Below are 23,103 nucleotides of genomic sequence, written 5' to 3' on the forward strand. Positions count from 1 at the left end.
ATAATCAAATATTTACAAAAATGTGAGGGGTGTACTAACTTTTGTGAGATACTGTATATATATATATATTACGGCTGTCAATCGATTAAAAATGTTAATCGAATTAATTACACGATGTCCCAATTAATTAATCGCATTTAATCGCATATCCAAATATTTGCTGAGAAAGCCCCTCATATAACAATAATTCAATATGATGAAATAATTATATATAGTTATCTTTAAATATTAAAAAATTATATACATGTATTTTTTACTACCATATTATTGAACATAAGCAATCATTGGCATACAGTTCACAGCAATCCATTTCGCAAGTGAATTTGTCAATCAGTTCGAGATTTATTATGAGGGAGGGCTTGTTTAAGGACTCGTCAATTTCAAGCGTCTCGGGTGCGTTGCGTCATAAATATAAACATGCATTTTTTAGGTCACTGTGTTAAGTTAAATATAGTTTAATACTTAGAACATATCTAGAGATCACTTAGTTCGAATTTGCACTCCATCAAGTGTTTGAACGCAAGAACCTGATGCATGTTTGTGTTCTGTCTGCTGAAGTGTTTTGTTCACTGTATAAACTGCATGTTGCCACACAGCTCAAATTTCACTTACTGCCCTCTGGAGTAAACAAGTGGTACTACAAGCTTGCATTTCTCACGAATCTTCCTTATTACAATCCGGGGGCATCGCGATTAATCGCGTAATTTTTTTTAACGCATTATTTTTAATACAATTAATCGCACTAAATTAACATGTTAAATCGACAGCCCTAATATATATATATATATATATATATATATATATATATATATATATATATATATATATATATATATAGAGTAAATACCATACACACACACACACACACACACACACACACCTATACATACTGTAAATTTGCATATAGTATATATGGAAGGAAATTCAAAACAAAACAAAAACAAATACTGTACTAAATTTATATAAAATCTCAGGAGAGTCTTTTTATCTTTTTTCTTGTTTTATTTTTTGCTAGTGAATGTATCTTATTTTATGTGTGGTTTGCTCAGTTTTGTAGTGTCACCAGTTTGTTGTCTTATATCAGATTTTAATTTCCATATATGTTGTGGTCATTGTTCCCATTAGGATTATTATTAAGAGTCCCATTAAGTGTTGTTATTCTCATGCTACTGAAGGCTCTCTCTGGAGGGGAACAGTATATAGAATGGTAGTGGTAGGCCATAAAGGAAGACTTTGGGTAACTGTACAGGAGGAAGCATTAGAGAAGATGATCTGGGATAGACAGGCTCTGCGTGTGTTGGAGGGCTTGGGAGGGCGAGGGTGAATGGGCCAATGTGATGAGGTGGGGTATGGGGGCTGCTATGTGGGAAATGGCAACTTCATCCCTGACTGTCTGTGAGTGGAGACCAGCAGACAGCAGCTTGGCTGAGTTTGTGTCACTGTGGCTCGGCTCCACCACACAGCAAGAGCAGCCCATGAGCTTGGCACCAGCCGGTAGGCGTTCCTAAATGCTGCCATTCGCTTCCTGCTGGGTCTGAAGAAAAATAAAGGGGGAGGGAGGAGGAGAGGAAGGGGGAGAGGAGGGATGCAGAAGAGTACCTTACCTTCTTTTTAAGGCACATCCTCAGAGAACACCATTAGAAACCTCCACTGCCACCACCAGCACCACCCACACTGTCCAACCAGCACTTAGCTCCAACACTGCCCCTGGACTGCAGGTAAGGGCATAGACAAATATTTATGTGTGTGCATGTGTGATTGTCCATTGAAGTTAATAGTGCAGAATGTTTTCACTGGGAAGCCAAGACTAGACTAGACACTTGTTCCACTGCAAAACAAAACAAAACACACACACACACACACACACACACACACACACACACACACACACACACACACACACACACACACACACACACACACACACACATGTTGTGTTTCCATGTTTTATGGGGACTTTCCATAGACATAATGGTTTTTATACTGTACAAACTTTATATTCTATCCCCTAAACCTAACCCTACTCCTAAACCTAACCCTCACAGAAAACTTTCTGCATTTTTACATTTTCAAAAAACATAATTTAGTATGATTTATAAGCTGTTTTCCTCATGGGGACCGACAAAATGTCCCCACAAAGTCAAAAATTTCGGGTTTTACTATCCTTATGGGGACATTTGGTCCCCACAAAGTGATAAATACACGCTCACACACACACACACACACACACACACACACACACACACACACACACACACACACACACACACACACACACAACATTTTGCTTTAATAAATCTGTCAGGTTTTGAAAAGTATGAAATATTAGGCATGAAAACAGATAATGACATAAATAAATCATACTGTATGATGAATGGAAGAGGGGAACCACAAGAAATCAGAGAGCAGCTCAGCGTGGACAGCATCCAAAACCCATCAAACGAGAAAGCTGTTCATGATATGTAGCTAAATGTTCTCAAATAATTCAAAAGTACGTCTTCCATCTCAACTATTTACTCAAGGTTTGTCATTTAAATTATGTTAATTGAAATAAGTTATTTAATAAATGCAATAGTGTATTTGTCACATTGACCACTAACCTGCATTTGAAATGTTTCTGTCAACTGGTAGAGCATGATGCTAGCAATGCTTAAGGTCATGGGTTTGATTCCCATGGAATACTTTACATGAACTTGTATGTATAGCTTGAATGCACTGTAAGTCACTTGAGATAAAATTGTCTGACAAACGCAAAAATGTACCCTTGAAGTTTCTTCAACAAAGAATATTTAGGATCTGTTCACTACGTTTCATTAGGTGTGTGTAAACCTGTATGCTTTCTGTGTGAAACTGTGTCTATTTGATGTCAACTTTCGGTTGTTTGGTTAGTGTAAAATCTGCAGTTCTCTGAACTCAGGTGTGCACCAGTGAACTGCACCAGAATGTGCTAGAAAAGGTTCAGTTTTGGGGTGTGGTTCATGTGAACTACAGAATGGTGCACAGTTGTTATGAAAACAGTTCACCCTAAATCACAAAAGTGAATGGCTATTTATGATGTATAATTTGCAAAGTTTTCTAATGTATATTTCTGGATAAATTGCCTTTGAATCTTTTGCAATGCATCTGTGGCAGGCAAATACAGTCCTGCATGTGTGAAGTTTTGGTGTTAAATCCAAAGGGACAAAAAGGTAACACTTTAGAATAATGGTCCGTAGTTAACAAGTAGCTATGCAGGAAGTAATAGGTAGTACTGCATTAACACCGAACTTAATACTATCAACTAATATGGAAGCAATATTAACTAAGCAGTAAGTAATAGGTAATTTAGTACAAAGGTAGTTCCTTGGTAGGTATTTGATTATTACTAAAGAAATATATCCTCATTGAGAACTATTTGTGAACTAAGAAATAATAACCAATTAATTACTAATCACAAAAGTAACATGTCTAAAAGTGAACAATTGTGGGGGTATGGTCATCATGGTCATAACATTTCAGAAGCATGTGCCTCAATTGGGTTCTTTGTGGAAACCAGTTTATGAATATTATCTCCCCCCAAATACATTAACTACAGGTTGAGATTGTGACTACTACTCTTGCCAAAGGATGGACGTATGTTCTCTGTTTATTTCAAACTTAAACATAGAATAATACTAATAATGATATATATTTTTTAAATCTTAAATAATTAGGAAGTGATGCTGACACTCTCATGATTGGATTAGTTCACTATCATGAGCTCTATTGAGTGTCAGTTCAATATATCTCAGACTCCAAAGACCTACCTTTATGTTACAGTAGCTGCCTGAGGAGGACTTCTCTTTAGGATATGAATATAAACATTGATGTTCTCTTGTCAAAAACAATTTGCATCTTTAATGAAGAAATTGGCTGCATTTATGTTGCGATAAGCGTAAAACCACATCTTCCAGATTACAGTGTTTGTTATAGTGCCTCACAGAACCTGTACAGTATGAGTCAAATATAAAATTAAATAACTTGGGTAACACTTTAGAATAATGGTCCGTAGTTAACAAGTAGCTATGCAGGAAGTAATAGGTAGTACTGCATTATTCACAAGTAGTTCTCAATGAGGATATATTTCTTTAGTAATAATCAAATACCTACCAAGGAACTACCTTTGTACTAAATTACCTATTACTTACTGCTTAGTTAATATTGCTTCCATATTAGTTAATAGTATTAAGTTCGGTGTTAATGCAGTACTACCTATTACTTCCTGCATAGCTACTTGTTAACTGCGGACCATTATTCTAAAGTGTTACCGACAAAAACATAAAACAGTGAAGCTGGCCATTGTTACCTTGCTATCGTCCAACGTTGATGATGCAAATGTATTGTATTTCGGACCCAGAATTAAACTTATAAATTAAATTCAGACTTAGCAATTGAACATAGACACTTGTTACTAGTCTGCAGGATGTCACATACATGGTTGACCTGTCATTCTGCTGTGGGTCTAAACCCTTCAATCATTTGATAGAGAGCAAGAAACAACTGGGACATTGATTTTCCTCTTTAAGGCTGTGAATGTGAGAATTTTGCAAGGAACTGAGGAATCCTTTAGTCTGGTCCCTGAGACCAGAAGCTCTTCCAGAGAAGGATGAGTCTGCTTCCAGCTCAGAGAAAGGGCTTACCCCTCTCTCGCCCCCAAATGGGGAATAGCCCTGCTGTCTGTCTGCTGCCAGGGAAAGAAAAAAACCTCTCTTCCCTTGAGCGGAGGTCCTAAGGGAGGGGGGTGAGCCTGTATTTGCTCTATTTCGTGGCATGGGAAGCTCAGAAGGGGATGGTCTGTTTAGGCCATTGCTGCCTCACCACGTGGTCTGTGGGAGATGAGTGTTTGGTGAGCTGGCTGTGCTCCAGCTGTGCTCCAGCTGTGTCTGGGTTGGATAATGAACTCCAGGTGCTCCTGAGGGTAGTTTAAGACACTTTTCACCAATATTTAGTACCAGAAAAAGCCAGACTTCAAACAGAGTGAGACAATCTTACTTTAAGGAGCCTAATATTTGGATGTGCATGTCTGATGAGGAGACATGAGAGGAAGGGGGCTGGGCCAGCACAAGAATGAGAGTTAGTGTGATTGATAGATTTCTGCTAATTTTATAGTAGTGTCTCCATGGACAAGCTGTGGAGTGTTCCATGTGTGCCTGCTACTTTATTGTGTATCTAAGTGACAATGTATTAATGTAAACTCTGACAGGGTGATCAGGTCTTGTATCATCCTGAAGTGGATTGTTTTGCGATAATGACTTGCTGACTTTACACTATCCTGCTTATAACATGGCTACAAACCAAATAAATAAATGGACATGAAATATTGATTGAAATTATTTTATTATGTGAGAAGAAAGAGAATGGGGAATGCTACAAAAGACATGAGCACAGTGAAGAAGATTGATTACCTGGGACAACAGACAGATATACAGTTTAGCAGTCATTATACAAAATATTTGATCGCAGAATGCTGCAACTGACCAGTCAGAATTAATTTGGCCAGAGAGCCATTTATAAGTCTATACACTTTCACAGTTATTAATGCAAAGGTTTACTTGGAAGATATAGAGGCAGGCAATAATAAATGTGAACTGGAGAAACTCATTTGTGCTCAATGGAGATTTAAAGAGTTAACAGATTGAATTAAACCTCTGTTTTGAGAAAATATAAAGTTTCTATTCTCCAAATTGTCAATCCCTACAGGATGAGGATCTGGTCAAGGGTCAAGTGTGGGGAGAGCATTCTGGTGCTGCTTGGTCTTCTAACGCTGGCTCTCTCTCTGGGAAATCTGTCAAGCAGAGGACAGGTTGGTAATAATTTCAAGTTAATTCTGAACTTTGTTTTTCTCCCTCTTTACCATGTGATAATAAATCAGTACCTGAGTATCAGAGTATCACGTTGTAATGGTCTTCTTCAAATATTAAAGATTTTAGCCATTTTACAGTATACACATAGCAAAGATACTGGTCTCCAGTTTTAATTTTCTGAATGAACTCTTTATATGCCAAAGGAAGAGGGTGTTGCCTCAAATAGTCTAGAGGACGGGCTGGAGTTGACCACATACTGGTGGGGAGAATGGACCAAATGGACAGCCTGCACACGAACCTGTGGAGGAGGAGTCATGTCACAGGAGAGACACTGTCTTAAGCAAAGGTCCGTTGTGGCACCAAACATCAGCTTAAGATATTACGTTTTAGTCAGCTATTATAAAAACATTCAGTTCAGATTTGTGGGATGATTAAACTGCAAGTTTTATGTGGGTTTCAAACATAACGATTATTTTAAAGTTTTTAATTAGGCACCAGGAAAAGAAAGAAAAAAGAAGATGGTAACAGATGTCTTGTTTTGTTCGGCTGGTAAACTAAATGTCTTTCTTTCAAAGAAAGAGAACAACGACTGGTAAGGACACCATGATGTGCACAGGCAATGCAAAAAAGTATCATCTCTGCAATACAAAGGTTAGCTTACAGTTGCTATCTTTCTTCCAATACTCATATCATACCAGACTTGACAGCAGTACTGGAGTTTGTAAATGTCCTACTTTAAAAAAGACTATGGCAAACAAATAGTCAGTAAGGCAAGATTCAGAATGACTCAACTGTTTATGATCTATGAATTACAGGAATGTCCTGCTACAGGTAGAAGCTTTAGAGAAGAACAGTGCTGGTCATTCAACTCTCAGGTGTACAATGGAAAATACTACCACTGGAAACCTCTATATCCGGGTATTAACCATTTTATTTAACTATGCTGTGTTGTTGGTATCAATAACCTAAAACCCTCATCCCTGTTTGTACCCCTGTAGATGACTACGTTCATATCTCCAGTAATCCATGCGATCTGCACTGCACCACCTCTGATGGCCAAAGACAGTTGATGGTACCTGCACGTGATGGAACATCCTGCAAGTACAGCAACTTCAGGGGAGTTTGTGTGAATGGGAGGTGTGAAGTAAGTGGATTAGATAGCAATATGATGTAATTCACTGCATGTATACTAGTCAATGTATGAGGCACTGGTCAGAGCTGTAACCTTGTGGTCAGTGCTGACTCAAGGTCCTCTTTAGTCGTTTCCTGTATCTTTCTCCACTTTGGTATCTATTAGAAGGGGAAAAAATGTGTTTAACCATTACTGCCTGGCTCATCATAACAAATCCCATAGCTTTACACTGAAGGAGGGACCCAGGTCATATATGTAGACAAGAATATCATAGAGACATGGCGAGAGCTCTTTTGACTTGAGGCAGTGTACACAGTTACTGTTACAGCCAAATATGCTGTATGCACCAGCATTGTCAGTCCAACTCCAATATTGTGGCAAGTTTTGCAAGAGGAAGCACCACTAAAATTTTTTTCAGAAAAAGTGTATATTATATTGCTCTCAGATATTTTTATCAGACCTTTGACCCTGTAAACTGCAATGTTGCAGCCTATTGGATGTGATGGCATCCTCTTTTCCCCCAACACTCTGGATAAGTGTGGTGTTTGTCAGGGAAATGGGAGCAGCTGCAGTCGTGTTACCGGGAACTTTCGTCATGGGGCTTCAAGTCTGGGTAATGTAATCTATACACTGCAAAAGATTATTTTCTTCATAGAACTCACTTAGAACAAGAACAAAAATACTTGTGAAGCAGAATGACATAAGATAGTAAGTCTTGTTTTCTTAACAAAATTTAGTGACAATTATTTTGGTCAATATTGAGATCAAGTTTATTTAACACGATTACTCATTAACATCATGCATTTATTTAACTTTTAAAACAGTGTCTTTTTTTTTACAGTGGATTTCCTTGAACTTGAAATGTAAACTGCACTGGGTAGGGGAGGAGGCTATTGTCATATGATCATTATTTTATGTTATGTATGGTAGTCAGATGAAGAAAAGCCTCCATCAGCATCATTAACAGCAGGGTTGCCCACACTTCTATGCAATGAGATCTAATTTTTCATCATGTTATTGCAGCAAGATCTACCATACACAGTAAAGGCTATACATAATCTCAATACCAAAATTTCAGTAGTCAGTAGTGAAATTGTATGATTCTCAATATCAGCTTCAAAACCACAACTAATATGTTAATTATGGAAAAATGGTTTCAAGTTCTTAATTATTCAAGACTAGTAAACAGTCAGTAATAAAATAACAATTAAAAACAGCAATGAATAGAAATAGATAAAAAATAATAGAACAAAAAATGCAGTGCTTTTTTTTAACAGCTTTAAAGGTTTTAACAGCTGTAGGCTGTCAAGTATTCAATATAAACATTCAGAATGAAAAGCAACATAAAACTACTACTGGTCATTACTTAATGATTATAATACATTAATACTTTTTAAAGCTACTAAAGTTATGCAATCAAGTGAGCCATGAGTGTTTTCTCGTTTTCTTGTTATGTTGGTTTGATTATTATAATGACACACTAGACGGCAGCAGGTCTAATAGCTTACATTTACTAACAAGTCTGATATTTTAATACAAATCCGCTTATTTCTCCGCTGTTTACGTTCACTTTAGACATCACTCTCTGTGCTTACATGAATATCTCACCAAGACGGGAATTTTGGCAAATGTATTTGCATTTTGAAATGTATTTGACAGTTCAGGTGCACATTAGCACGAGAAAGTTCAGCACACACACACATACGCTGCCTGTCAATCAAACAGGGCACAGCTGTTACTAGATCACTAAAGGATTATAAAATGATGTGCTCTGGATTACTTTCAACAGCAGAATAAGAATATGAACTTTCTAATAAGTGACACAGGCCTAGGCTATCACAAATATATTTTTCATTATTGACATTGTAATCAGTCTGCTTGTGCGGTCGGGCAAGTAAAATTCTCTTTTACTTGCATTTTCAAAAATCCTATGATAAAAAAATTGATTAAATATTGTATTCAACATTCTCCGATGACAAATTTTTGTTCTGCAGTATAGCACCTTAAGTAAATATAAGTTGTTTTAGTGTTTAATTGCGAAACGTAATGCGGCACAATAATTGTTTTAACTTGATTATCTATCAAATATATTTACCAATAGAATATGAAAAATAAATATATATATATATATTTTTTATTAGACCATTGGCAAATATTTTTTTCTTGTTATAAGTACATTTGCTCCATTTCTCTGAAAACTAGACAAAATATCTTGTAATTTTGCTTCTTAAGGAAATGTATGTTGCTGTAAGAATGTTTAAACATTTTTACAGGAAAAGAAAACATGAATACTCTGTAAGAATTTTATTTGTTGTTGTTATTGTTGTAAAATGTGATGTTCATCTTCAGTGTTTCTGTGTAGAGGAACCAAAATCCTAATTAAGTGAACTCTTTATCTTAAGGCTATTCTTTCATAACACAAATCCCAGAAGGATCATGGGACATCCAGATTATTGAGAGAAAGAAATCTGCAGATATCCTGGGTGAGTAACTGTAATAATTTACAGTGAGTGGATCCATTAGAAAGATATCAGGACCAGTGTAACAGTGAACTTTCCCATCAACTCCATGGCCAGCAGTGTATTATTATCCATTTGGCAACAGGGGTGGTTCTAGGGTCAGTGGATATCAGGGCAAATCTTTTAATAGTAAATATTTTTAAAAAGTAAATCTTTTAATATTGTTTGTTAAAGAATAAAAAATAAAATAAAAAAACAGCTTTATTCCACCACTACAGACAATCATCCGCAATCCTCCTTAATAATACTGTTCAATGCTATTGTAATTTGTAATCAAACTCATTGAACGCCCCTGATCGGCCGAATGGGCTGCGATAAGCTAAAATGAGCCACCGCGTTATGCAGAATGGACCACAAAACGGCGCCACGATATGCAGAAAAGGACAGTGAACAGTGACAGTGAAGCGGAATTGCGGTTATTAAGGATTTGTATTTTTCTGTGCCTATGAAATCTCAGTGATAAAAACATTCTAGTTTTTCCTAAAACATTCAGTGCCCAGTAAGTCCTTAACCCCTAGCAGCACCCATGTTTGGTAATAACTTGCAAAGAATATTTAGGGAATATTTCACCCAATATGTACAGTTCTGTAATTATTTACTCACCCTCATGTCTTTAGAAACACAAAGGGTTCTCTATTTTCCATGGAACACAAAAGGAGATGCCCATGGTGCTATTTACAAACAAAAACAGACAGTGACAAGTAGCTGTCAAGCTCCAAATATGACAAAAAGTACCTTAAAATACTAGAAAAGTAGCCCATATGACTTGTGTGATATATTCAAAGTCTTCTAAAGCCATATAACAGCTTTGAGTCAAGTTGCTTTTCTCTCCTGCAAATCATGATATGGTATTGAATCACTTTGAGACATGCTTTGTTATTTTCCAGCTGTGACTGACCAAGCAGGGAACTTTTTTTTCAATGGTGCCTATAAAGTGGACACCCCTCAGAACTTCCATGCAGCAGGGACCATTTTCAAGTACCGGCGTCCTATAGATGTGCATGAGACGGGGATCGAGTACATCGTGGCCAAAGGGCCCATCGATCAGCCCATCAATGTTCTGGTACTGTAGCCGTGGTCCTCCCTTCACCTCCAAGGGCTCATGGGTAATCTCACTGGCTGGCTAACCATGGCTTTGACTTAGTGCAGGCCAAAGTTCTAATGGTTCACTCTGCAAAAAGGGTAATATTGTGATTCATTGCTTCTGGAGAAATGACTCTAATTCTTTTGCATTTAATCTTATGGACTCATGGAATGACCGTGGAATGAAAGAGTATTTAAAGAAGAATGGAAATGTTATGGGAGGATTCAACCACAGTACCATGTCATTACCAAACAGGGCTTATTTTAAATGCAACAGAACAATATAAATAGACATTTTGGGAAAGAGTAGTCCAGAATGTTTATATAATGTTTCCCATATAAGAATAAAGAAAATAAGATACTTTCATAATATTATCATTACATGGCTCTGTTGAATACTTAATTCTAATTTGTCAATCGTGGTATTCTGTGGTCAGATATTTTTGTATAATGACTGCTAAATGGTAGAATTGACTGTTATCCCAGGCAACTGCTTTCCCACATAGCTGTGCTAGTTTTATGTCTCTCATATCACTCTGCAGTCGCTTTCTGTTCACAAAATAACATTATTAAACCTCAAGTAATTATTTTTTAGTCATTTATTTTTTATTTGGTAAGTAGCCATGTAATAATTGAGACAATGTACTGTAGTCACATTATTGCTAAATAAACCCCTTATCACCTGTCTGGATTTATTTATTGATTTATTATTTGCATTAATGACTGACTGAACATGATGTCTTACATACATTTGTCTTATTTTTTCCTGTGATCTTTTGTTGTTTCCTCAAAGGTCTGGAACCAAAATGGCCATAATCCTTACATCACCTATGAGTACACGGTGATGCGGGACTCACTTCCTTCTGTCTCCCAGCCCCCTATTTATACTGGTCCAAACGGAGGATCCAGTCTGGTCTCAATGGAGATTGGGAGTGTTTTAAACCACAATAAAAGTTCATATGATAAGGCTGTCCCTGAGGACAGGCCAAGCCAAGCCAAGCCAAGAGCTTTGGAGGGACAAAAGCCTGGCCAGGATACCAATGAAGTGTATGAGACAGCTGTAATTGACTGTGAGCAGGATATTAAATCTCCAGTCCAGTTTACAGGTAGGTTTAAAGGAAATATATGAATCTACTTTGTACTGTAGTTATATACAAAAGGAAAATCCCTGACCAATTCTTTTAAAAAGGCTAAAGTAGCTTAAAAAATAGTTCCCCAAAAATTTTTATTCAGTCGTCCCCATGTCGCCCCCATATCGATCGAAACTCATAGGCTGTTATTTTTAGACAGCTTTTTTCCATCTAACGAAAGTTCCCCGTCTGTCACTCAATTGACATTGTGTCGAATGAAGCGACTCTAGGGGACTACCTTGAAGGCCTCGGTTACCTCTGAACTTGAGAAAACGCCAATGAGAATTTTGCAGACAGAATTTGCATGTCCCTCCCCCGGACATACAGGTATAAAAGTAGGGAATCGTGCATCTGTTCATTCAGATTTCTTCTTCGGAGCTGAGCGGTTGTGCGATTAGCTAGCTGTGATCACTTCTGTTGCACTCACCTCTGTAGAGCGTTGCTGTTGGATCTACGGCGCGTATTAGTGGCTTTTACAGCAGTGCAGCTTTGCCCCTGGGTGCTTCGACAGTGCTTCTAAGAGTTTATTTCTCTAAAAGAGCATACACAGCAGGCGTTGAATATCCTTTTCAGAACGCATCTTTTTAAAGACGCCCTTCCGCCCTTGTGTAGTTCCTTGATGTGGTCGATATCTCTCCACTCCTGACGGTCATAGACACTGCCTTGTGTGTCTGGGCCGCGATCACACTGAGGCGGCATTTGTGGATGTTCGTGTTCTCACTGCGAGAACTTAACCATTGCAATGTTGCAGTCGCGGCTTTACTTCCTAAAAAGGAATGTGTTGCTCCTTCTTCCCACGGGATTGAGGATGACCCGGCTGGTGATGGAGGCGATTTGGGGATGGCAGCGAGCTCAGTTTGGCCAGGTAGATCCCCACGAACCACCCGCCCCCTGGCACGCTCGTTGACTTCCGTCAAGGCTCGAGGTGAGAGCTGCTCGCCTCACAGCCAGTCTGATTACCCCCTCGGACCCCCTGAGCTGGATGATGAATTCGCCACTGCATCAGAGCATCTGACACGGAAGACTCGACTGGGCTGCCGCCTTCGGGTCGGCACGCCCAGTGTGAGGCTAACAAGCTCAGAGCCCTCTCCTTGAAGACGGCCCTCCTGATCGCGCTCGCCTCCATCAAGAGGGTTGGGGACCTGAAAGCGTTCACTGTCAGAGACACTTGCCTGGAGTTCGGTCCAGCAGACACCCATGTCGTCCTAAGACCTCGACCGGGCTATGTGCCCAAGGTTCCTACGACCTCCTTCAGGGACCAGGTAGTGAATGTGCAAGCGCTGCGCCAGGAGGAGGCAGACCCAGCCTTTTCATTGCTGTGTCCGGTGCGTGCTTTGCGTACCTATGTGGACCACACACAGAGCTTTAGATGTTCTGAGCAGCTATCTGTCTGCTTTGGTTGACAGCGGAAAGGGAGAACTGTCTCCAAACAGAGGCTATCCCACCCAGGCCGTGCCCGCCCCCTTGCGGGTTCGAGCACACTCGACGAGAAGTGTGGCATCCTCGTGGGCACTGGCCAACGGCACCTCCCTAGCGAACATCTACAGAGCAGTGGGCTGGGCAACACCCAATACCTTTACGAGATTTTAAAATCTCAGGGTTGAGTCGGTCTCGTCCCGTGTTCTCTCAGGTACGAGCACATAGAATTCGGGAATACGGAACATCTGACCGGGTGTTCCACTTGCACATAGCGCCTTTCCCCTCCACTGAGGTGATCACATGCCCTCTTTCGCCCAGGAGAGTCCACTAAACTCCTGGATGTTCTTCCAACCTAGCCCCCTGGTCTGTGAATTCAGCAGAGGAATTACCCACTACGGGTACTAATTATGCTGTACTGTAATAGGTGCTCCACAGGATGGGCCTTCATGGATTAATCCTCCTGTGTGTATTTTCCAGGGTACGTTCCCCCTACTGGTTGACCCGCTTCTCCCTTGGGCAGTCCCCTCTGCCCCCCGGTCGCCGTGTTTGTAGCAACTCTACCACTGCGCCACTTCCACATGTGGCCTGAAAACCCATGTGATGTATTTTGCCACACTTTACCTCCCCCTGGGTTGTGGTCTCCGTGGGGTCTTTTCCCCCTGAAAGAATAGAAGTTGGAAAAGAACGCCTTCCCCGGTGCCTGTTATAGCGTTAAATGGCCACAGCAGCTTTAACTCTATGCGAGAAACATAGAGAGAGAAAAGGCGCGGCTGGCGCGGCCTGCTCCCATGCTTGGCTTGTTGTTTGACCCCCAGACCGTATCACTCGTATATTATATTCCACAGGTTCTGAATCCATAAAATAGCTTTGTGTGAGAAACAAACCAAAATGTAGTTCATTCTTCACAAAAAAAGCTTCACCTCCACTGCAGCTCTTAAATCTCACAAGCCAAACTGCATATTAAAACTCATGTCACATTCTTTTATTATGAATTACGTTTTGCTATCAACAATGTCAAACCTGCCGTGATACGTCAACACACCATTTTTTGGAATTCTACCGTGAACACAAATGAGATTTCAGAGCTATTCATTGACTTTAGTGTGTGGTTTTATTCAGTCCCTTTTGGAGCTTGACAGTTTAGTACACTATGAACTGTTGTTTTATGGAAAAGAGCTGCTTGAAAGTTGTTCAGAAATTCTCTTTTTGTGTTCCAAGGAAAAATGTTAATATAAAGGTTTAGAATGATATTAGGGTGAGTTAACAATGGCATAATTATAATTTTGTGGTGAGTTATTCAATCCTGGATCAATACCAAAGGATAGATCTAATCATCAGAATTCATATTCATGCAACAGAATGCTACTTTCACTGCATCTGAAGAAAGTGGGGGACAGCCAAGAAAGACAGTACATGGGTCAATGGACAATCAGTGAGTTTCCAGAGTTTTTAAAAATGCCTTCTTCTACTGGCCCTATGGAGTCCTTTATAATGCATAAGCCGCAACAGAAAGATTAGCCACAGGAGATGAAAAATTTAAACAGGCCTAGCATTTTCCCTCTGCTAAAGTTAATAGATTATGGACATTTGTTGAAATGGCCTAGTGTTTGCCCTCGGTCTGACTTTGATCATTATAAATGAAGTTTGGTGTTATGATGAAGCAATGAATCTTGAGTTTTGATGGTGAACAGCAAAATCAGCCAAATAAGCAATAACCATATACATGTATATAACCAAACATATAAACTAGCCTATGTAGACTTGCATGGAAATTCCTACTGGTCTATGCTGGCCTTTTCAGCATGGATTGACAAAGTGTTTGGGATCTATAGAGTGCAACTGTGCAAAAGTTAAAATCCCTGTAATTTTCTCTATTGGCAAATAGTTTTTTAATTTATAATTTACAAACTTTTAAAGACAGACCTACCGTGAGCTTCGAGGTTGGTTATCGATAGTTTACGCTTGAGTTGAAGACTTCAGTCCCTGTTATTTCAGCTTAATTAAAAAAAACAAAAATGGTGTTTAATAAACGGAATGCATGGTGAAGAACTACACTACAAATGAATCCTTAAGAGAAAGTTTCACTAATCAGAAAAGTGCGTCAAACAAAGTGTGCCGAAAGGGCTCTGCACTGACTGGCCAATTGCATAACACACTGAAAATGACACAATCAAGTCTGTCTCCCTACAATATCAAATTACTTATATATTTGTGTTTATCTAAATATTTTGGAATAAAATGAAAATATATTGTTTCTATACTTATAATCAACAACTTAAAATCAATAGTTTTACACATTTTCATCGTTTTAATTTGATTACTTCATTCACAGTGATTCATGGGATTGCAGTTCATTCCCTCGTTGTCTTTTTGTCTCATTTTCAAAAACTTTTTTTGCCTTACATCAAAGCTTGCATTCTTGTGGTTCACCTCAGAGATGGTTGCTTTAGTTCATTGCTCAGAACGGTTTTATGAAGGATTTTATGCAATCCATTTAGAAATAAATGAGTAGAACAAATACTTAAGGATTGAAGGCGGCTGATAAATTGGATGGGCACTATTGCACTCTATTGTTGATGGACCCAAACAGTTACACTAGAGCCCTCAAGCAAAATGCTTTTAGTTCATTTTCAACTCATTTTCCGTAACAAACCTTTTTTTGTTTGTTTGTTTTTTATTGCTGTTGTTGTTTTAAAAGAGGGAAACTGCAGCTGGCCCAGTGGAGTGGGAGTCCCTGTTGTTGCACCAGCCAACAGACCTGCTGAGTACCTGGTGAACTCGGAAAACCTCATCTGGAGGGTACTTTTGGGAGAACGAGTCAGCTCAGATGGTGTTCTTGCCAACATCTCAACCAATCAGCTTCTTACTCATCAGGATGGCTTGTCCTCTGAAACAAGGCCACTGGAATTAGACTATATCAGTTTTGGGGGCCTTAATGGCTCACTGCTGGAGTTCACCTTGGGACATCGCCGAAATGAATCAGGGGACTTTCTTTCCCTAAACAGATCTATTACTACCAGTTTACGGAACAGCAGTCGCAACAATCGCACAAGGTAAAGATGATCATGTATGACCTTGCTTGCTGAAGCTATTTCAGTAGGAATTTTTAGTATTTATTACACTTAGTGGCTATTACGTTTTGGCTTAGGACCACATGGTTTATCAAGTGAAGGCATTTTTGTCTCTTCAAACCTTTCTGTGCAAATCTGACAATTGCCCTTTCAAATTTAAAGTAATTTGTCAGTAGTCAGCAAACTGTTAAAAATCACAAATTAGCATTTTAATATCTTAATATTTTCTTCTAGACAACAATTACATGAAATGGATAGCAAATTGACTTTTGCTTAAGTCTCCCGATTCTCTCATTTTTCTCCTGAGAAGAAGACCCCCATAATCTCACATTTGTCTCCTCAAGAGTTTTCAGAAGAGATCTCAAAGTCTCAAATAATGTGCTCAGATTTGCCAAGATACCAAACTCTTTCAAACTTATTAGACCAAATTATCTGATTTTATGCTCTGTACTCTCACTGAATGTCAACTATTGTCTCATTTGTATCTATTTTTATAGGAATTTTAGGAAAAACATCTGAGACAAAGTTGATACCTAAAAGAAACAGAACTGAGAATGCCTCAAAGTCTCCTGAGTAATGAAAGAGCAACCTTTGAGAAGGGAAATTTTCCTTTGGGCTGAAAATGTGCTGATAATTTACTCACTTTCTTCGTCAAAACAGAAATTAAGATTTGTAGGATTTCATTTCAGGCCTCTTCCTTTAAACAATGCAAGTGAATGTACATCCGTACATCTCCGTGACGCGCGCTCATGAGAGGGATGCTCATGAGAGAACTTTTCATCGATTGCATATACATGATCATGAGCAACTGAAGCTCTGACTTATCACACTGAACCTGGATATTAGTACACCCCTACATTCTCTCAAATATTGGAGGGTGTGCAGTGATTTCAGACCATCGAAAGAAACAAAGGGTCGTTCTCTGAATTCATCGGCTGTGCCCGTGCTGTTTTTCTAGCGAAGTCAGGTGTGTGTGAAAACTTTGTCATATAGCCTAAATATTTCTATATATTAGCGATGATAAAAAACAAAACAGGATGCTTACTCTACTGATAGGGTGCCATTGGGTCCTTCTGGCCTCGGACAGAGCTTCAGTTTATTCATGCAAACTGAAAAACACCCCTAAAATGCTGCGGCTCAGTAATGGTGGAAAACCATTATGTTCGGTAATGCAGCTAGGACTGGAGTCATGTGGATTATTTTGATGCACACTAAATATGCATTTTGGACCGTCAAAAAAGTACATCCACTTGCTTTATTTAAAGGAGGAGGCCTGAAATTAAATCCTAAAAATCTTAAATTCTGTTTTGATGAAGAAAGAAACTCAGATACATATTGGATGGCCTGAGGGTGAGTAAATCATCAGCGAATGTAAATTTTTGGGTGAACTATTCCTTTAATGTCAAAGATAGCATTGCAGTCTCATTGGTACTTCGGTATTTGGTATTATATTTGAATTTGTCATGTTCTTGTAAATAACTTGTAAAAAACAAAAAAGCACACCTGCTAAGGACAAATCTAGAAAAAATGTTTTTACCTGCTCTATCAAATTGTCACAAGATGCACTTCTAGATCTTTCATATAGTGGGCAAATATTTTAATCAGCTGTCTGTTTGGCAGTTAGATTGAGGTATGGCCCACTCACTGCTCTCTAAACTGGCATGATGCAGCCATGCAGGATGGGCTCGGGTGGGACATCCCTGCTCATGGGAGAATGGAATGTACTTCAGACTGTGCTCTGGCTTGGGTTTTTTGTTAATGCTCTCTGAGACATTCAAATAGTGCAGAGGGTAGACAGCCAAGCAAAGGCTGGCGGAATTGCATTCCATCACATTAATAATTCATACTGGGTTCCCTCCACTGCGTCCAAACACTGCTTTACCAACTCCTCTGCCAGAGGTCGTTAAGAACATCTCACGAGCTGCCCTTACTCGTTTCAGAGAAGAGAAGAGAAAGATTCCAGGTGGGAAAAGAGAAAGAGTCTAAATGCAATGAAGATGGCCTTTCTGTGAAACATAATTCAAGACGTTTTGTTATTTGTTGGAAAACAGTTCCATAGATCACTCGGGTACAGATTACGCTTGCCACATCAGATAAATCCCAGGAATTTATCACGAAGAACAAATTGTATTTGCGTCTGTCTAGTTGAGGGACTGCACTGTTTTCCAGCCTTGACATTAAGGTAATGAGTGTGACCAGGAATGGTAAAAATGTTAGTGCTTTTACGACTTTTAAGACCAGATTGTCAGTTGGTGTCTCGGCATCAACAAACGCAAATTGTCTGCCTAATATACAGTGCATGTGGCTGTACCATGGCCTACTTTCAGATATATTCTGTAAAGCATTATTATTATTGTTAACGAAAACTAAAACAGAAACCGCATGAAAACATTCTCATTTACTGAAGAAACAAAAAACAAAACTAATATAAAAAAAGTTTAATTTAACTAATTTAAATTGACATGACTTCAAAATGAGCTAAAAATAAATAAGAATTACCTAATTTTCGATACTCAGTATATTATAAAATTTGACACCTTTATAGCCTGTTAAACATGAAAATGCCACTAGATGCTACTTGACGGCCATAATGCATTCAATGGCTTTAAACATATTTAAACTGTGTCAGAGAACATACAATAAACACACAGCTGAAAGGACAACTTGAGAATAATAGTAAATTAAATTAAATAAAAAATATAATTACTCTGCTGTAAAGTTGTGTTCTTATTCCACAGGATCAACCAAAGTCTCCTTCAAAAGAACAAAATGAGTGCTGCTGATATGTACCGGTGGAAACTATCTTCTCAAGAACCATGCAGCATGACATGCTCAATAGGTATTAATCAAGACAATAGAACTCATGGTTCCTTCAAACTCCCAAATGCACACATGCATGTAACCTTTCTTGATAATCAGGCTTGTGTGTGAGAGTGTTTTAAAAAAAAATGCAATTCTATTTCTTGAATAGGAGTGTCGAAATCATTTGCCATGTGTGTGCGGTATGATGGCATTGAGGTGGATGATGTTTATTGTGATGCTTTGACTCGACCAGAGCCTGTTCATGATTTCTGCATTGGCAGAGAATGCCAGCCCAGGTACAACCATGATCAAAGAAATGCAAAAGAAGACCATAAGAAACCCAAAGTGATATTCACATTATCTTTATGAAGATTGTGACCCAGTCACTTAAACATTTTTACAACATATAAATAAAAAAATAAAAAAAACACATTTATTGTAAAGATTTTGAAGTTTGATAATGGGAATCTCGTTGAAGGAAAGCCTAATTTCCTCTGCGTTGTAAAAACATCCTATTAAAGGAACAGTTCACCCAAAAATGAAAATTTTGTGATCATTTACCCACCCTCATGTAGTTCCAAATCCAAGTGGAAAACAAAAGGATGCTGCTCTTTTCCATACAGTGAAATCATGTGGTGAATAAGTGTTTTCAAGCTCCAAAAACAACCAAAAAGATCTACAAAAGTAGTTCTTAGAGACCAAAATGTATGTTTTTTATTCATTGAATAATATCACCCTGTCAAATCTCATTCACGCTTGTGCATATGCAAATTGGGTGAAAACACGTCTCACTAGATTGACATAAATTTTGCAAATGCCATTGATTCTTACCTGTTTTGTAACCAATCATGATGGGCCAGAATTTAAAATATGTGGAAGCTTAAAGTAAGTTGTCAGGGTTTGGAACTACTGTTAGTTTTTAAGACTTGCACCCATTTCATGCATAGATGGGAGGCAAGCAGTTGGAGTGAGTGCTCTCGGACCTGTGGAGAAGGATTCCAATTCCGTATGGTGCGCTGCTGGAAGATGCTGGCTCCTGGACTGGACAGCTCTGTGTACAGTGACCTCTGTACAGAGGCTCAGTTAGAATGCCCCCCAGAGCGCCGGGCCTGTAAAAGCCCCACCTGTGGCCCTCAGTGGGAAGTAGCTGAGTGGTCTGAGGTAGGCTGAAAAAGCAAAGTTTATTAAGTTAATTCCCACATTATATTATATGTTCAGTCATTTTTTCATGTTAGGGGTATTGAAGTGGAGCTTGTTTCTTGTGAAATTGTTTATAACAAAGCTGTCATGTTCTTACCATATGAATTTTTAGCCAAACTAGGATAACTGAAGTGAAGATAAAAACCTGATTTGGTTTGTTGTGCAGTGTCCAGCTAAATGTGGCTGCAGGAGTTTGGTTACTCGGGAGGTCAGGTGCTCGGATGAGACCCACACATGTGATGAGGCAACTCGACCACAATTTACCAAAAACTGCACAGGCCCTCCATGTGAGCGCCAATGGACAGTGTCTGAGTGGGGACCGGTGAGACAGGGAACTCATAGACAAAATTATTATTACACACATTTTGACCAATAATATTCAAAATGGTTTAGAAAAAACATGTGAAACACCATGTCTTAACCAGGTGTGTACTAAAGAGACAAATGACGGGTCAATACAGAGCTATGTATCAATAAAATGACTTAATAGTGGCTTTTGATTGGTTATGATAGTGTCACCTCACATGTTTTCCTTTCATTGAGGAACAAAAATGCCATCACTGTCACTGGGAATATTCCCTGAGATCTTATCATGTCATGCCTGGTTATACATATATAATGTAATCCATTTTATTCACAGTGACTATGTCATAGAGAAATCAGAGACACAAAGGCATTTAATGTTTAAAATGTTAAAATGTGAACATTTTCTTCTGTCATTTCCCTGCAGTGCTCAGGCATTTGTGGGCATGGAAAAACAGTGCGGCATGTGTACTGCAAAACCCCAGAGGGTCGAGTGGTACCCGAGTCTCAGTGCTCACCTGAGAACAAACATCTGGCCATTCACCCCTGTGGAGACAATGAATGCAATCCACACTGGTTGGCCCAAGACTGGGAGAGGGTAAGGATTATAGCTATTTTTCTTGAAAGCATTTAATTTGTAAAGATTTCTCCAGTAAATATTCTCTTCTACCATCCTAGTGCAACACAACATGTGGTCGTGGAGTGAAGAGAAGGACTGTGCTGTGTATGGGCATCACAGGGGGGAAGGTCCAAATTTATGAGGACGAGGGATGTGACAGCAGCAAGAAACCAGCAGATGATGACACCTGCTTCGAGAGGCCTTGTTTCAAGTGGTACACAACACCTTGGTCTGAGGTGAAAAAAACTGGTCTTAAAGCTCAGTGAAATTATTGTTATCCGATATAATTTGAGAAAATATTATACTGCGTCCTAATATTTAATCAGACAGCCCTAAACCTTGAGCTGCCTACCTGGACACATTTTTAGATACCATAGATACACTTCCAGCATGATTATTGGAAGCAATATAATTCTACCTTCTACTAATTTTGACCAGAAATTGAGACATTATTTATGGAGCCAGATCACGCCAGGGTGCAATTATGACTTTGTTACGAGATATAAATTTGCAATTGCAAGATATATGAATTTATACAACAAATACAATAGTTCCTGCCAATGAAGAGCATTTAAAATCAGTTACTCATAAGGTTCTATTATATTGCTAGAAAATAGAATGCTCTTTATGTAGACGGCTCCCCAAGTCAGATCAGAAAAAGCAAACAATTTGAGATACAGCAAATGCCAGTATTGAGTCTCTTCTCTGAGGGCTCATAAGCTTGAGATAATCCTTTTTTATTCTCGATTCTTGAAACAGTGCACCAAGACTTGTGGTGTCGGTGTGCGAATGAGAGATGTGAAGTGTTACCAGGGAAGAGAGCTTGTTCGTGGATGCGACCCTTTGACCAAACCTGTAAACATGCAGACCTGTGCACTCCAGCCATGCCCTACTGAACCACCAGGTGGGCTTTAACATAAAATAAATTTTAAAACATTGTAATTTTACAATGTCATCCTTAAAGGTGCTTTAAGTGATTTTTAAATACTGCACATGAAGTATCTCTTTTAATTGAAATGAAATTGTACCTTACAGATATTACCGAATAGGTGTCCTGAGAAATCACACCAGATAGTCAAATGGAAAACTAGCCAGTCAGAGAATGCTCTCTGTCTTTTAAATGTTTTATTTAGCTGATATTGAGTTGACTGATGTGTTAGGAAGGAAGAGTGGCTAGTACCTTTAAATATCTCCAATGGGTATAAAGAAATACATAAGATTCATTTTGACTGATTTCTTGCTCCTCTAGATGAAAATTGCCAGGATCGTCCCACCACCAACTGCTCGCTGGCTCTGAAGCTCAATCTGTGCAGTCACTGGTATTACAGCAAGGCCTGCTGCCATTCTTGCCACAAACTCCGAGCTTCCTAGTCCTCAACCAACCAACCAAGATAAGGCTGAGAATGTTTCATACACACAGCCTGAATTAAGAGCACTCTTTAAGAGTAAAAGCACTCCATCCAGGAGTTTTCACCTGTTCATGACATTTATATTGTTCCTGATCAAGGATTTGAGCAAAGGAGAGCACAAAATCTTTGTATCAGTATTTGTTCAAATCTTAAGCTAGCTACAGTCAGTATTACAAAAATGATACCTACTTTATGACAATGTCTTGTGATTTTGGGAACAATGAAGGAAATATTAAAATAATTTGTTTATTGCTCAGATGATAATATTGCATGCAAAAAAAGTATTTATTTTTTATCTGATTTATTTGGACATTTATTGTCTAGCAGTGGTAGAGGTCCTCTGGTTGAGATGGCTGATTTAGTACTGTACATCCAAACAAGCCACTGCTGGCTCCTATGCTCTACTGTTCACTTTTGGTTAACTATTGGTAGACTTATGCTATATGTTAATTTATTGGTTAGAGCAGGTGTTCCTCCTTATGTGTTCCTTCCATTCTGTCTGTATACAATTCAATTTTAAATTTCAAAATGTATTTCGGTTCTCAAATACAACTTTTCATTATAAATTAAAATATACATAATAACCAAAAAATG

At 38.7% G+C, this 23,103-nt stretch overlaps 1 protein-coding gene across 1 annotated transcript; it reads left to right on the forward strand.

The window, feature by feature from the left end:
• The first annotated feature begins 1,616 nt into the window (after positions 1–1,616).
• LOC127643066 (ADAMTS-like protein 2) lies at positions 1,617–23,056 on the forward strand. Its single transcript, XM_052125617.1, has 19 exons — positions 1,617–1,718; positions 5,719–5,821; positions 6,026–6,168; positions 6,398–6,473; positions 6,638–6,740; positions 6,821–6,966; positions 7,444–7,567; positions 9,357–9,437; positions 10,361–10,536; positions 11,350–11,662; positions 15,804–16,158; positions 18,915–19,015; positions 19,148–19,274; positions 19,926–20,139; positions 20,345–20,500; positions 20,909–21,079; positions 21,160–21,336; positions 21,860–22,004; positions 22,350–23,056. The coding sequence occupies exons 2-19, from the start codon at positions 5,720–5,722 to the stop codon at positions 22,469–22,471; spliced, it is 2,832 nt and encodes a 943-aa protein (XP_051981577.1). The 5' UTR covers positions 1,617–1,718; position 5,719; the 3' UTR covers positions 22,472–23,056.
• The last annotated feature ends 47 nt before the right edge of the window (positions 23,057–23,103 follow it).

The sequence above is a fragment of the Xyrauchen texanus genome, chromosome 4, assembly GCF_025860055.1.
Source record: "Xyrauchen texanus isolate HMW12.3.18 chromosome 4, RBS_HiC_50CHRs, whole genome shotgun sequence".
NCBI classification, from domain to species: domain Eukaryota; kingdom Metazoa; phylum Chordata; class Actinopteri; order Cypriniformes; family Catostomidae; genus Xyrauchen; species Xyrauchen texanus.

Coding starts and splice junctions, on each gene's coding strand:
- LOC127643066 (XM_052125617.1), top strand. CDS start 5,720: ATGAGGATCTGGTCAAGGGTCAAGTGTGGGGAGAGCATTCTGGTGCTG. Junction 5,822..6,025: donor ATCTGTCAAGCAGAGGACAG/GTTGGTAATAAT, acceptor TATATGCCAAAG/GAAGAGGGTGTTGCCTCAAA. Junction 6,967..7,443: donor GTGTGAATGGGAGGTGTGAA/GTAAGTGGATTA, acceptor GCAATGTTGCAG/CCTATTGGATGTGATGGCAT.